General features: G+C 42.2%; 2 protein-coding genes across 5 annotated transcripts; both read left to right on the plus strand.

The window, feature by feature from the left end:
- The first annotated feature begins 167 nt into the window (after positions 1–167).
- On the plus strand, positions 168–4,020 carry LOC111848343 (uncharacterized). 4 transcript variants are annotated; one of them, XR_002839283.2, is made up of 4 exons: positions 169–758; positions 1,338–1,933; positions 3,004–3,096; positions 3,608–4,020. XR_002839283.2 is itself a non-coding variant. In XM_023820258.2 (3 exons), exons 1-2 carry the CDS (start codon positions 433–435, stop codon positions 1,921–1,923), a joined length of 912 nt encoding a protein of 303 aa, XP_023676026.1. In that variant the 5' UTR covers positions 168–432; the 3' UTR covers positions 1,924–1,933; positions 2,417–4,020. The 4 variants fall into 4 exon arrangements, 3 of the variants coding, with proteins under 3 accessions (XP_023676026.1, XP_023676017.1, XP_072568291.1); XM_023820258.2 differs by having other exon boundaries at positions 168–758; positions 2,417–4,020; XM_023820249.2 differs by having other exon boundaries at positions 3,004–4,020.
- A 1,008-nt stretch (positions 4,021–5,028) lies between these two features.
- Positions 5,029–13,669, plus strand: jmjd6 (jumonji domain containing 6, arginine demethylase and lysine hydroxylase). Its single transcript, XM_023820239.2, has 6 exons — positions 5,029–5,478; positions 5,970–6,358; positions 6,446–6,732; positions 8,549–8,684; positions 9,273–9,411; positions 12,166–13,669. Exons 1-6 carry the CDS (start codon positions 5,350–5,352, stop codon positions 12,295–12,297), a joined length of 1,212 nt encoding a protein of 403 aa, XP_023676007.1. The 5' UTR covers positions 5,029–5,349; the 3' UTR covers positions 12,298–13,669.
- The last annotated feature ends 75 nt before the right edge of the window (positions 13,670–13,744 follow it).

Here is a 13,744-nt window from a genome sequence, read left to right on the forward strand (position 1 = left end):
TGACTAAAACAATTTAACAATAAATAAATAAAAATTTGAGTTTAAGGGCAAACAAGTCGTAATGAATTATGTTTAATGTAACAGTTTTCAACATGATTTATTTGTATAAAATATCCATTCCGTTACAGACCTTACACATTTTAGGACTGCCTCCTGCGTATTATCCGCCATTTTGTGAATATTTGAGAAGCGGTAGTAACCCGGATCAGCTCCCTGGTTAGTATACGGTGCGTCTCGCTGCGTGTGGTTCTTTTAGGTGGCGCAGAGCGACCTAGTCACTTGTTAAGCTTGCAAATCTCAAGTCGATTGTGTGAAACCAACACGCCTCTTAGCATCTTTATGTTTTCAGGACTCGCTGGCTGTTTTCTCCGACTAATTAGCTTAGAGATTTAGGGAACTAAGCAGCAAGCCGAGATCGCACTGTGAGGGAAGATGAGTTACGGCAGGCCTCCGCCCGACGTCGAGGGCATGACTTCCCTGAAAGTGGACAACCTCACGTACCGAACTTCGCCCGAGACTCTACGCCGAGTCTTCGAGAAGTACGGACGGGTCGGCGACGTCTACATCCCGAGGGACCGCTACACTAAGGAGAGCCGCGGCTTCGCCTTTGTGCGCTTCCACGACAAGAGGGACGCCGAGGATGCCATGGACGCCATGGACGGCGCGGTGCTGGACGGGCGGGAACTGCGCGTTCAGATGGCACGCTATGGACGACCGCCGGACTCCTACTATGGTCGCCGCATAGGACCGCCCCGGAGGTACGGGGATATGGCCGACGAAGTCGAAGGTAGGAGCGGAGCGTTAGAGCTCTAGCTCTCATCTTCGCTTGCGTTTAAGCCATTTATCTTTTTTAGGGAGGGAGGGAGGGAGGGAGGGGGGGGCTGGGTGGACTGGCGGTAAACTCTTGCTTGTAGCACATGCGTCACCTGTAGGCCTGAAGCGTATTTTCACCGGCATATTTACAAATTCTTACCCATTTTTCTCGATTCCCAAATAAGAATAAGGAAAGTGAAGTGACAAGGCTTTTGTTAGATTTTGTTGGTCTTGTGTATTCACGAAGAATACGGTGCTTATTTCCGAGACGCGCTGTAACGGGAGCGCACCTCATGGCACACCGCCTTCACTTTTAAGATCGAATTATATCCAGTCAGCGGCTTTACTTTACACTCGGGGCTGATTTTTCGCTGTAGTTCTCTTAATAGGATTTTGTAATCACAACCGTGACTTAAGACCTAGTGTCCGCCTAGCTATTGCGACCGTTTCCCCATCAGACCAGTGGTGAGACGTTTAATGGGGTTTATTCTGATTTTGTACATGTCTGACCTTTCCCCCCTTAGCTATTCTCCTAGCCCAAGGCGGCGAAGGCGGAGTCGGAGCAGGAGCCGATCTCGGTCCCGCAGCCGTTCGCGCTACAGCCGATCCAGATCCCGATCTTACTCCCGGTCTCGTTCCCGTTCCAAGTCTCGTTCGCCCCGACGGGCCTCCAGATCCCGTTCACCCCGAAAGCCCTCGAGGTCCCGCTCTCCTAGACGCAATTCCAGATCCAGGTCTCCCCGAAGAAACTCCAGATCCAGGTCTCCCCGAAGAAACTCCAGATCCGGGTCTCCGCGAAGAAACTCCAAATCTCGCTCTCCTCAAAAGGATTCGAAGTCCCATTCACCAGGCAGAGCCTCAAAGTCCCATTCTCCACGCAAAAGTTCTAAGTCCCGTTCACCCCAGAAGAGCTCAAAGTCTCGTTCCCCTGGCAGGAATTCAAAGTCCCGCACTCCTCGCGGGAGCAAGTCTGCATCCAGATCCCGCTCCAGATCTAAGTCAAAATCCCGATCAAGGAGCCGTACACCCCCTTCTAACAGGGAATCCAAGTCCAGGTCTAGGTCCAAGAGCCCAGCAAAGTCTCCCGAGGCAGAAGGAACAGCTTCCTAATGGAGTGAGAGTGAGTATGTGAATTGAAACTGTTGGATAAATTGATTGTTTAGGGCCAGATCTCAAGCATGCTGAGATTCCACCACTAGTGAATGGTGTGCATAAGATTTGAGAGAAGGTAGGACACAAGTAGTTGGGAAGAGTGAAGGGCTCAAACGGCTTTCTACAAGCTTCAACACGTAATGGTCACTGCTCAAAATAATCAGTCAGTCATTTTTTTATTTAATACACTAATTATATAGTTATTTTTGGAACTACAGTGACCTATGAAAAGTCAGATCCAGCATTACTGGGTTTGACTCCTTTCCTGAGCACGAAAGGTTGCAGAAGGCCGCTGTGTTGCATTCTCACAGTTCTGGTGCTAATGTGTTATGCAGTTTAAACTTCATTTCAGGCTAGTTTTTATGGGGGGAGGTGGGTTGGTGTCTTTTTTGAGTGATTTATTTTTTGGGTTTAAAATATTCACCAAAAATGTGGAATTCTCTCCTCCAAGCTGCTGCTTCCTGTTTGCAAAAATGGAGTTTGGGGGCAGTTTGAGCAGTTAGTGTGTGACCCGCCCATGGGCTGCCTGCTGCTGTTGGGGGTTGCTATGGAGCAGGTCGGTCTCTGTCAGTGTTGAGGTGGTGTTGAGGTACGTCTGCAGGACAATGGACAGAAGCCTTGCACTGTCCTCCCGGGTCATGTGCTCAAACTTAGTGCACAGACTGAAGCAGGAGGGAACCAAGGTTTGTCTGCCTACTTGTCAGTGATTAAAGGACTTGCCTGACAGCTTGCCGTGCTCATTTAGAAGACTACCCCTTTAAAAATGAAGTCAGACACCACTGGATTGTTGCACTAAAACTTGGTTTCCAACTGTGGAAAATGGTACAGACATTGGTACAGTGACTAGAATTATGTTTTGCAATAAATTGGCTCCCACAAGACTGTTTCCAGTTGTAACATGGCAATAGCCAGTTGCCACATTTTATTTGACTTGAAAATATCAAGCAGACTTTAAAATTCTATGGTAATTGATAGAATATTACCAAAGAGGTTTGCTTTGCAATGATAGAATGTTCACATTGTCTTGTCTCTCTCTAGATTTTTCAGGTCGAGACGACACTGAAGACATCACATCAAAAGTAATGGCCTCAAAATGAGGACCCATCGGTTCCTCTTGATATGGATAAAAAGGTTATTATTGTAACTTGGTCTGACTTTTTATGAGTATTATTTTTGGTTTAGAATTAAGGCTTTTTTTTGTGCCATCTTCCAATTTCCTGTAACTCAATAGGATGAACAACATATAATGGACTTGTGTAAATGGGGTAAAGCAAGATTTGCAAAGTGAATGGTACAGTGCTAAGGATTTCCAGTTAATTCATGCAGTGTTCAACTAGATATTCAAACTAAAGTAGGTGATTGGACGAGGCTTAAGACAGACTTGGTAGTACCCGGGGTCTGCTGTGTTTCATTCAGAAAATACAGAGAATCAACGCTTTTGCATGCCTGTGCTGATGTCAAATAAATTTTAGCTTTTGAGGAGTGATTTCAACATTAACTGGTAAGAGGGTGTAGCGTGGTCAGAGCAGTCTTTATCCTGGTTAACTTAGCACTGATTTAAATTGCTTGCTTTATTTGTAAATGGTGGTTTTTGTTTTATTGTGATTCTAATCTCTTCTCTTGTGTATTTTTTGTGCACTAGGCGCAGTTTGTAGCAGTTGAGTATTGCTGGTTAGCTGTTAAAGGTGGCGTGTGGCAGTGCAGAGTGCTTGGCTGTTTCCAGTTTTCTCCTGATTGCTCCTGTTACGATGCCTTGGTGTGCCGATGTGTTTAAATGGCTGCCACAGATTACTTTTGGTAGGACGCCAGCTCTGAATTTCCTGACATATTTTTTTTTCTTCCCAGTACATTGGAATGTATAGTTCAGTGACCACATCTTGCAAGTAGTTACAAACCTCTGCCCCCCCCCCCCCCTTCCCCCATGTTTTGAAATAACTTTGCATTACACTGAAAACATTGTAACCAAATTCTGTAACTTGCTATTGGTGCATTCCTTTACATACTGTACTTGTAACAGCTCATGTGAATGCTAATAAACCTTTTTTTTTGGTGTAATTTGTCTGGTCTTGAAAAATAAGAAGCCCTGGTATTGGTTGACTTTGAACCGATTTGGTTTAGTGTGTGGTGTTTCTGGAAAAACTTAGTTGTTGGTGTGCATTGAAATGAAATTCATTGATGGTGAGTCTCTGAATAAAAGACCCTCGACGTTCCTGATACTAGAAGATGAACCCCATTTTGCGATACGTGAATGAACCTCAGGTAAGCTAAGATTGAAGGACTACCACAGGCAATTGGTCTCACACATGTAGTGCTGCTTTGCCTAACACATTGCTGTGGATTCTTACCATGTCGTTCTGAAACATTTTAATTCCTAGAAGCTGTAATGGGTAAATTACTGTTTGGTTTACAGATGATCTTGTAAAGTCCTGAAACTTTAAGTGTACTAACTATGTGAGGCAGGGGCATTGGTAAAGACTTTGCCCCCTCAAGGGTAGTAGTCAAAATAAGATCCTCTGGATATGTGGTACATCTAAATATCAGCAGTGAAGGGGACAATAACGAAAGTCCTTTTTTGTATGAAGCGTGGTAACCTTCGGCAATATGCATATTTAGTATATGAGCAATTGTCTGATTATTTCTGCTCTATAGTGCTGTCCTGTTCAAATCAGTTTTTGATATGACCTTAACACCCTGCGGCATCATTATCTAAACGCATCAATTCATATTTCATATCCTTTAGGTGTCTCATTACGGACACTTTTCGGTGAACACTGCTAATAGGTGGAACAAAGTATTTCAAATTTGGGCAGCTATCCAAAAAAGCAGAGTCATCGTTTCAGGGTTAGCTATTGAAAAAAATTGCGTATGTCGTTTCATTGTTTTATTTCTGGATTACAATAGAGAAGTGTCGCTCTAATACATTTAGAAATGTAACTCCGAACTATACTATTTCCCTTGACAACCAACCTTGAGTCAGGTAATGGGTTGGGCGGCTTAACATATTTGCTCATTCACTGTCAATAACATCGTTCCCAAAATGTGCGAATCGGAAGGCTCTACGCATCCAGGAGGCGGGGCTTTGGGTTTGGTTGTACCCAGGGAGGAGAACCGCGTGAATCTTCTAGAAATTTAATTAGCTTGTCTTCCTCACATTTTAGTAGGCAATGTTAGCACGTAGCCATCTTAGTTTATTGAGTCCCGAAATCACTGATCGCCACACACTTTAAGTAAAATTAACTGTATATATGTCTTGTTAATTTGATAGTGGCCTAGCAGTAAACCGAAAAAAAAACGTTACCGGTGATTCCCCCTGCGTCACTTCAAGCTAGTTGAGACTAGCAAGTAAAAGTTAGTGGAAGGCAGTTATTTGGGCAAAATCAAACGATGAACCATAAAAGCAAGAAAAGGATTAAAGAGGCGAAACGGAGTGCTAGACCCGAACTGAAGGATTCGTCAGACTGGACGAAACATGATTACTATGAGAATTTTGATTTGTCTCTTCGGACGGTGAAGGTAACTGTTGTACGAGCACGTTCTGTGTCATGCAGAGGCAATGCAGCTAGCTGGTTACATGCTGTGCGCAGTCTAACTAGCACCATGTTAGTAATACTCGATAGATTAACGAACTGTTGCCCGAAGTGGGTTTTCGATAGCAGTGTTTCAGTTAATGGAATGTAATTTAAGTAGCTGGCCGCTATCTTTCTAGGTCTGAAGTTGTGGCTAACGTTAGCATGCTAATATCCAAGAGGTCATTTAACCTGGGCTAAAATCTGAAGATTCTCGCTCAAGCCGGTGGACCCGCGAAGATTTCTCTCTGCTGAGATTCTGTTCTTGTTATAAAACGGTTGTTCTGTTGTATTTTTTTTTCGATGCCGTGATATATAAGGCGAAACGCCGGTTATGTTTCGCCAGCGACGCGGTGCGGTAGCCGTTAGCCGGATTGCGTGTGCTGTGCCGCCGCCAGTCCCTGCCGCTCGTCACAACACGGGTCTGTATATTGCCAGGATAATGTGGAGCGTGTGGACTCCCGTCACCTGAACCTGGAGGAGTTCGCGCAGCGCTACGAGAAGCCCTACAAACCGGTGGTATTGCTTAACTGCCAGGACGGCTGGCCTGCTGGCGAGAAATGGACCTTAGAGCGGCTGAAACGCAAGTACCGCAACCAGAAGTTCAAGTGCGGCGAGGACAACGACGGCTACTCGGTGAAGATGAAGATGAAGTACTACGTGGAGTACATGGAGTCGACGCAAGATGACAGCCCCCTTTATATCTTTGACAGCAGCTATGGGGAGCATGCTAAACGCAGAAAACTGTTAGATGATTATCAGGTTCCAGAATTCTTTCGTGAGGACCTGTTTCAGTTTGCTGGAGAGAAGCGCAGACCCCCTTACAGGTAATGAATACTTTGACAATAAATCGCATCCTTTGTGTCTGCATTGGCCTTCATTTTCAGTTAATTTTACATGTTCCTTCTTTATAGGTGGTTTGTGATGGGGCCCTCTCGTTCCGGAACTGGCATTCACATTGACCCTCTGGGCACCAGTGCGTGGAATGCCCTGGTGCAGGGTCACAAACGCTGGTGCTTGTTTCCCACCCACACTCCGCGGGAGCTCATTAAGGTCACCCGCGATGAGGGAGGCAACCAGCAGGACGAAGCCATCACCTGGTTCAGTGTGATCTATCCCCGGACGCAGCAGCCTACCTGGCCCGCTGAGTTCAAGCCGCTGGAGATCCTGCAGAAGCCAGGGGAGACTGTCTTCATTCCCGGTCAGTTGCGACTTGCTGTGATCTACAAAAGAGCAAGTTGAGGGAGGCGTAAAAACAATTTCCCCACGGGGATTAATAAAGTGTTCATTATTATTATTATTATTATTAATTGGGCAGAGGGGTGTGAAGAGTCAACTAAGATTAAACCGAATTGATCAAGTTATGTTGTGTGGGTTTGTACGAATTAGTACCTTACTAAGAAAGGAAACTAGTGATAGTAAGATATTTGTAAAACTCTTAAATGGGAGTGAACTGTTAGCAGGGGGCTGCTAATGATTTTGGGCCCCATGAAAGCATATTTCATTGGGCGCCCAGATCAGTCGGATTATGTTTCAAATTTTTTAGGGTCACAGTCACTCAGAGGCCCTTGTTATCGTCCTAACTTTCCTCCACTTTACAGCACCCCTGACGTATGGTGTAATTTTTGCTTTTTACCAGCAACAGTTTGGAAATTAGGGTCAGTCACTAGGGAACGATTGAGCTGCTGGCACCCCCGCCCCACCAGCAGTGCAGAAATTGTTAGCACCTCCTGAGCAAATTTGGTCATCTGGGTTGGGCCAGGACTGAGATATAAATATGTACAGGAGTGCATGAGAGATTTTTGAAGGTGGGGGGGGGGACACCAAAGGCTCTCAGCTATTACACTTATCCATCCATACTTGTTGAGGCATTTGGTGTTGTTTGTGATAATGGTTTAATACACGACACCTTTTGATCTGCACTGGCAGACAATTATACACAGTGACTTTGATATCGAGTTACCAATCACCCACAAATGGCCTGTTGGACAAAATCCTAAACAACAAATAGCCTTCTCTTCAATGTGTTGTAGGTTTAAATTCAGTGAACCCAATATACTGTAATGTGTAATGTTACACATCATACGAGGACAGTCATAGGTGTATTGTTTTATTGTAACAATTTGAGATAAGCTCAAACTTGGAGAAAGTTGTTGGCTTTGTTTCAGTAACATCAATTGGTCTATCTGAGGTTTGGCAAAAATGTTGACAATTGCGTTCAACATGTGTTTGGTATAGGTAGGGATGTCCCGATCTGCTTTTTCGGTTACCCCTGTCTGATTCACTCAATATTTATATTTATCTATAATATTTGTATGCCAATTCAGAGTTCCCTTTCAATATTTAAGTATACATAGTCATACAGTTGGTGATGGTGCATTCTGTGTAGGCCTCATGATTTACGAGTTTTCTTTGTTTCTGCAAGTGCCTAATTTGATTTGTAGTATGAAACGATACTCTGTTGCTACCTCCTTTTCAAAGGAAGCCATTATAAACATTGCATGCAATTGTTAGGCTACTTTGAGTTTACAATGTAAACAATTTCCACAAGGCTGACGTCTCAATATTTTGTAGATTCAAACAATGTAGGAAATGTTTTAAATATTTGATCATAATGGTGGCATTTCAAAATGTTGGGGGCTTTTTAAAAATATGTAGTAATTAATGCATAATTTTTCTGTTTTTAATGTGAAATGAGCCCAGATTAAAATGCATACAGGTATCATGACCTTGTGCAAACATGAATAAAAAAAACACATATGCACTATTGCTGTTTCGAGGAGAAGTGTGCCTTCATCTGTGTGTATTAAATACAAATACCATCAGTATGTGAGAGAGAGCAGGGGACAGTCATCCTATTGTGAATATCAGTCATTAAGATTTATAGAATGGAGGGGGCTTTGTTTCATTATATAACTCTTGGAGGCTGGTTTTGTCCATAGCTACTCCTTGAGAAATCTGAGAGCAATATGTAGTTTCTGGGTTGGACTTCATGTCTTCTCGTCTCCTTGGCCCAGGTGGCTGGTGGCACGTCGTACTCAACCTTGACACAACCATGGCCCTAACCCAGAATTTTGCAAGCACCGCCAACTTTCCGGTCGTGTGGCACAAAACTGTGCGTGGTCGACCAAAGCTCTCCAGGAAGTGGTACCGGTATGGATCAGAAATTGTCCATATTTAGAATCAATTGTGGATGCAGTGCTGTACCTGCATTGTGAAGCCTTGTACTTATCAGTATCTTAATATGAAATTTTAGTAATTGTTGGACAATGGAGGCAGTATCTCTGTCACATCACACTGCCAGGACTGTTGGTTTAATTTCCTCCCCAGCTCTTTGTTTGTGAATTTTGGTATTCTCTCCAGGTAATTGGGTCTCTCTTCCATTCAAAGTTCTGTGTACCTGTATTATTTTTTGTGTTTTGGTACACACTTTGATATGGGCTGGCATCCTGTTTGGGGTGTAAACGTCCTTGTGGGACAGGTTGCAGGATGTGCCCATACCTCTATAGAGACACTGGAACCTTGCACTGGATAAGTGGTTATGGATGATTGGTAAAAAATTTAACAAATGAGCAGTAAATGGGAAGGAAAAACTTCAGAAAACTCAGAGCAAATGTATAAAAAAGCTGTTAATTAGCAGTGTCTCCAGTGCCGCACAGACACAAAATGAGGATAATTTAAACACTTGTTCGATAAAAGATTGCTGTAATTGGCTGTGCTTGCTCTCTCTCTCTCTGTTAGGATCTTAAAGCAGGAGCGACCAGAGCTAGCTGCGCTAGCAGATTCTGTAGATTTGCAGGAATCGACAGGCATTGCCTCGGACAGCTCTAGTGATTCCTCATCCTCTTCTTCCTCTAGCTCTTCTGACTCGGACTCAGAGGTGAGACGTGACCCTGGTGTGTTTAAATAACTGTTTTCAGTACTCAAAGCCTTTACTGCCCACAGTTGGACACTTAATTATTTATTTTGGCAGATAGGGCCAATGTTTGATATGGAAGACACAATTGCATCAATTTAAAATGGGTGATTTATTTGCTATACTGTCTTTTAACCATACTGTTTGATGAGCTGGTAGGTGGCTATGCTCTTTTTAAGACCCTTTTTAGGAGCTTCAGTTAGGAGTTCTAATGCTTTAAATACTGCATATCACTCTAAGGAAATGTAGGTTTTTTCTTATGTTAGTGTTGTAGTGTTAATGTGTTTTATCATAGCTCCATTTAAATATTAAATATTTTTAATTATGCAAAGGTTATTTGGGACTATATAACTAACGACTAATAATGATAGTTCACCGTTTGATTTTCGACTTTGGCATTCAATTTAGGATTTAGTCCTGGAGTTATCACTTTGCATAAACCCACTAACTTTGGCACCGAATGACTGCTGTAGTCCTCAGTTCTTGTGTGCATACTGCAGGAAACTGTGAACAGAACTGAGAACCATCATTCCTGGTGTGTGAAAAAGAACAGACCCTCGCTTGCAATAATTTTTCACAGTTGAGTGTGGGTTTGGAGCCCTCCAGTGGTCATAAATAATACCGCACTGTAAGTCCTCAGATCAACTCTTAACCTACTATTTGGATCACCAGAAAACTTTTTGTTGTAGTGAGAAATATTCAAAAAAAAAAAAAAGTGGTATGTTTCAGTTCTGTTATTCTGAATTACTTGAGTGAATAAACATTCACTCTAGCAATATAGAATAGCCATATAGGCAAATATTCAAATTGCTCCTTGATGGTATCTTTTTTTCTTTTGGTGCTTCTGCTGTAAGCGTCCAAATGATACACTTCATTAGGCATACTTGATTTGGCACAACTCATTAGTTTAAACCGCTTGCTCCTCCAAGCAATAAATTGTGGCTGCAGCTGAATACATACAGCATGTAGGATGGTCAAGAAGTTCAGTTTCTGTGTGGCTAAGACATGAACCAGTGCTGCAACAAATATTTGAGATAAACAATAAAGTTTTGAGAAGAAACATTTCCATTCGAATACCTGGTTAATAACTGAAATTCCTGTTCATCTCATATTCTGTCCACATCAGAAAACAATGTACAGCCCTGGTACAGTTTTGTTTCCCAAGGTACAAACAGCATTAATGTACCCGTAATAGTACAAAAATGTTCCTCAGAGTCCATTTCTGTACCTAAAAATGTACGATTACCTACAGCTGTTGGGTATAATTGGAAGACCCATGAGAGTACGGTGATAAGTGATTGTACGCTCAAAGGTACAAATTGGTAATTTTTTTTCTGATAATGTAGCACCAGTACAACTCCTCTTACAAATAACTGATACAGAATATAGGACTAAGTAAACAGGAGAGTTTACCTAATATAGGAAAGCTGCCAACAGGAAACTGGTACGAGTCACGTCTGTCCCCCTAGCGTTGTGAGAGTGTTTTCAAAACGTCTGTAGCATTAATGCTTGAGAAAAATATAACATTTATTTGCGTTGCATCCCTGGTGTGATTTATGTGATTTTAAATATGGTGTGGTTGTTGCCGGAAGTTGTGATTGTAGCATTCCTGAAATGGCCACCTTCCGGAGCTTTTGACACACTATAGTGCCTGGGGTTTACAGAGACTGTTGTGGTAAATTAAAAAGAACATAGTCAGTCAATGGCTTTTCTGTGGCTGAAAACTCCATGTGGACAAGGCTCAGGAAGCTGGGCCCAAGTGCACAAATAATCCTCATTATAACAATGGTGTGCAGAAAAGCTTCTCTGATTGCACAACTCATCCACCTTTGAACTGGTTTGAACACAAAAGAAGTTATTACATGGTACCAAACAAAGTGGTCCTGAGTGTATATTGATGTATTTAAATACTTTTTAATGAGGACTAGGTTTTCATTAGTTTTTCTGTTTGGCATTCCTAGCACAAGGAAACCTAGACTGGCGTTCAGTAGTTTTTGGTCCAGCTACTCTATTTTAAAATTATCATAAATAGCTAAACCTTTAATAATAAGCCAAAAATATAGAGGGGTTGGCTTCACATTTTAAGATCCTAAATCACTTGATTTGCCTCAAAAGTAAATGGCACCCTCCCTCTAGAAATGGTGTTTTGATCAGCTCTCCTCTGTTAAAAGGCTGTGAGACATGAGTTATTTGCAGATAGGGGTCCCCCCTCCTGCGTAGATATTACACTTTTTCTTACAAACAGTTATGGTATCAATACAGGTCCGTTGTATGTATTGCTGTTTACATATTGCAGAACTGTAGAATATATTTAACGTTTAATTTGGAATATGGACTGGAGCCATGAATTAAGAGATGGAGCCCAGTACCTCTGGGGGCTGCGTTTATGTGAAGTGAATCTGTCATGCGGAGTGAACTGTGGCACTTGGGTCTTCTCGCTGTCACTCAGTAACACACCAAGACATTACTTTAAACATCTATATATTTACGTAATGAATTTGCTTACAGTAACTTTAATAAAGGCACCTTGCACAAGGGTACAACAAGTGTAACGACGTCTGCTTGGCTTATAGCTGTTACATTGCGTTTTGAAGATTGTTGGCATCTTAGAGTGCATGTTCTAGATAGGGATGTTTTTTTTTACTCTTGTCTGTTGATATGTCAGTGTTGTGTCCCTCTGGCCTTGCGACTCCCATAATGCCTTATCTTATCTTGCAGGGTGAGTCTGGCTCTGAGGGAGATGCCATGTCGCATCGCAGGAAGAAGAGAAGAACATGCGGCATGATGGGAAATGGCGACAGCACTACACAGGATGACTGCGTGAGCAAGGAACGCAGCTCATCTCGGTGACACACGGATCACCCCTCCCCTCCTTCTTGGTCTGCTCTTCAGGGCAGTTATTCTTCGGATTAGCGGATGCTAAATACGTCATCTTGGTCTCTACCACAATTGTGCTTTTATATATTGATATTTTGCAAGGATACTAAGTAGTATTTACTGCCCCTTAGCTTTTATCTCCTGTTTTGCCCTCAAAAAAATCTTGCTTGCCTGAGTGGATGAATAGCACGGACGATATTTAGTGGCTTTTACAAAGCTGAATTTCAGTTTGGCGCATCTTGCTCTGGGAGTAGGTGGAAAATATGTTCAAATAGGCTGATTTGTTGCCTTTTGCAAGTAGAGGTGCAAAAAGATCAGGCTGAATGAAATTCCCAGGGAGTTGGTGGACATTTTTTGCAGTGCCACTGATGTGTTGCAGGACTTCTATGGGAGTTATGCTGCTTGGTCAGTACTTCTCAAAATGACTGTTTAATAATGAAGTAATTGTTTTCTTGGAAACATCATCAGGATTCGGGTTTAACACTTGCTGCCTTAGTATCTGGGGAACCTAAAAAATGTAATGGTTATAATTATCCTTGAGGACTTAGAATTGCTGAAAAATGTTTAGGCAAACGGTTAGGCAGAGGATGGAGTTGAGTTGGTTTAAAGCTGCCATAGTTTTTTTTCTTAAGATTGCAAGGAAATTTATATAAATTTATGCGCAATATTCCTTATGATGCCCTTAAGGATATTTTTGTACAACATAATGAACTCTCCATTGCATTATATTTAATAAAAAAGTTTTCATACCCATCAAAGTCATGGATGCGCAGAAACCAAGGAAGATGTGCCTAAACATGTAAGGACATGGTAATGTGAATGAACTGTATCCCTGAGCTGTGAGTTTTGTATTGTTGCGGTTGATTGTGTTGTGGTGGCTAAAGTGATGAGAGAAACCATCTCCATAGCCACTTTTAAAATGCAGCCAGTGCTACCAGAGTTGTTTTTGTAAAGGACATAAATGTTATCTTAGGAAAGGAAATGTATTTTAAGCTAAGCTTTGAATACGTGTATGTACATGCCAATGTTTATATTTGGTTTGACGATGTGACGTATGACTGAAATTCATTGAAAGAGGGCAGGTCAGTTGTACCATTTTGGATGGTGCAATGTCTTACAATTTTTAAAGTTGTTACGAGTTTATAGCGCGGCAGCAGAAATTATGACAATGGGACGGCATTTCTGATTTAAGAGGTGCAAAATGCGTACACTCCTATTTTAATTACAGTCCTACAGCGAGCAGTTTCCGCCGTATGTGGGCCTGTCATAAATGTATTCACAGATTTGTATTGTATCAAATTTTGTTCAAATTTGTAGTGAATTAATAAATTTGTATGTTATCACACATGTGACTTGTGCTTTTTAAGTCATGAACTGGGATTTTTTTCCAGCCACATGTATTTCGGTGAACAACAGTGAA

Source organism: Paramormyrops kingsleyae, chromosome 5, assembly GCF_048594095.1.
Source record: "Paramormyrops kingsleyae isolate MSU_618 chromosome 5, PKINGS_0.4, whole genome shotgun sequence".
NCBI classification, from domain to species: Eukaryota; Metazoa; Chordata; class Actinopteri; order Osteoglossiformes; family Mormyridae; genus Paramormyrops; species Paramormyrops kingsleyae.

Coding starts and splice junctions, on each gene's coding strand:
- LOC111848343 (XM_023820258.2), top strand. CDS start 433: ATGAGTTACGGCAGGCCTCCGCCCGACGTCGAGGGCATGACTTCCCTG. Junction 759..1,337: donor CGCATAGGACCGCCCCGGAG/GTACGGGGATAT, acceptor TTCCCCCCTTAG/CTATTCTCCTAGCCCAAGGC.
- jmjd6 (XM_023820239.2), top strand. CDS start 5,350: ATGAACCATAAAAGCAAGAAAAGGATTAAAGAGGCGAAACGGAGTGCT. Junction 6,359..6,445: donor AAGCGCAGACCCCCTTACAG/GTAATGAATACT, acceptor CCTTCTTTATAG/GTGGTTTGTGATGGGGCCCT. Junction 9,412..12,165: donor CTTCTGACTCGGACTCAGAG/GTGAGACGTGAC, acceptor CTTATCTTGCAG/GGTGAGTCTGGCTCTGAGGG.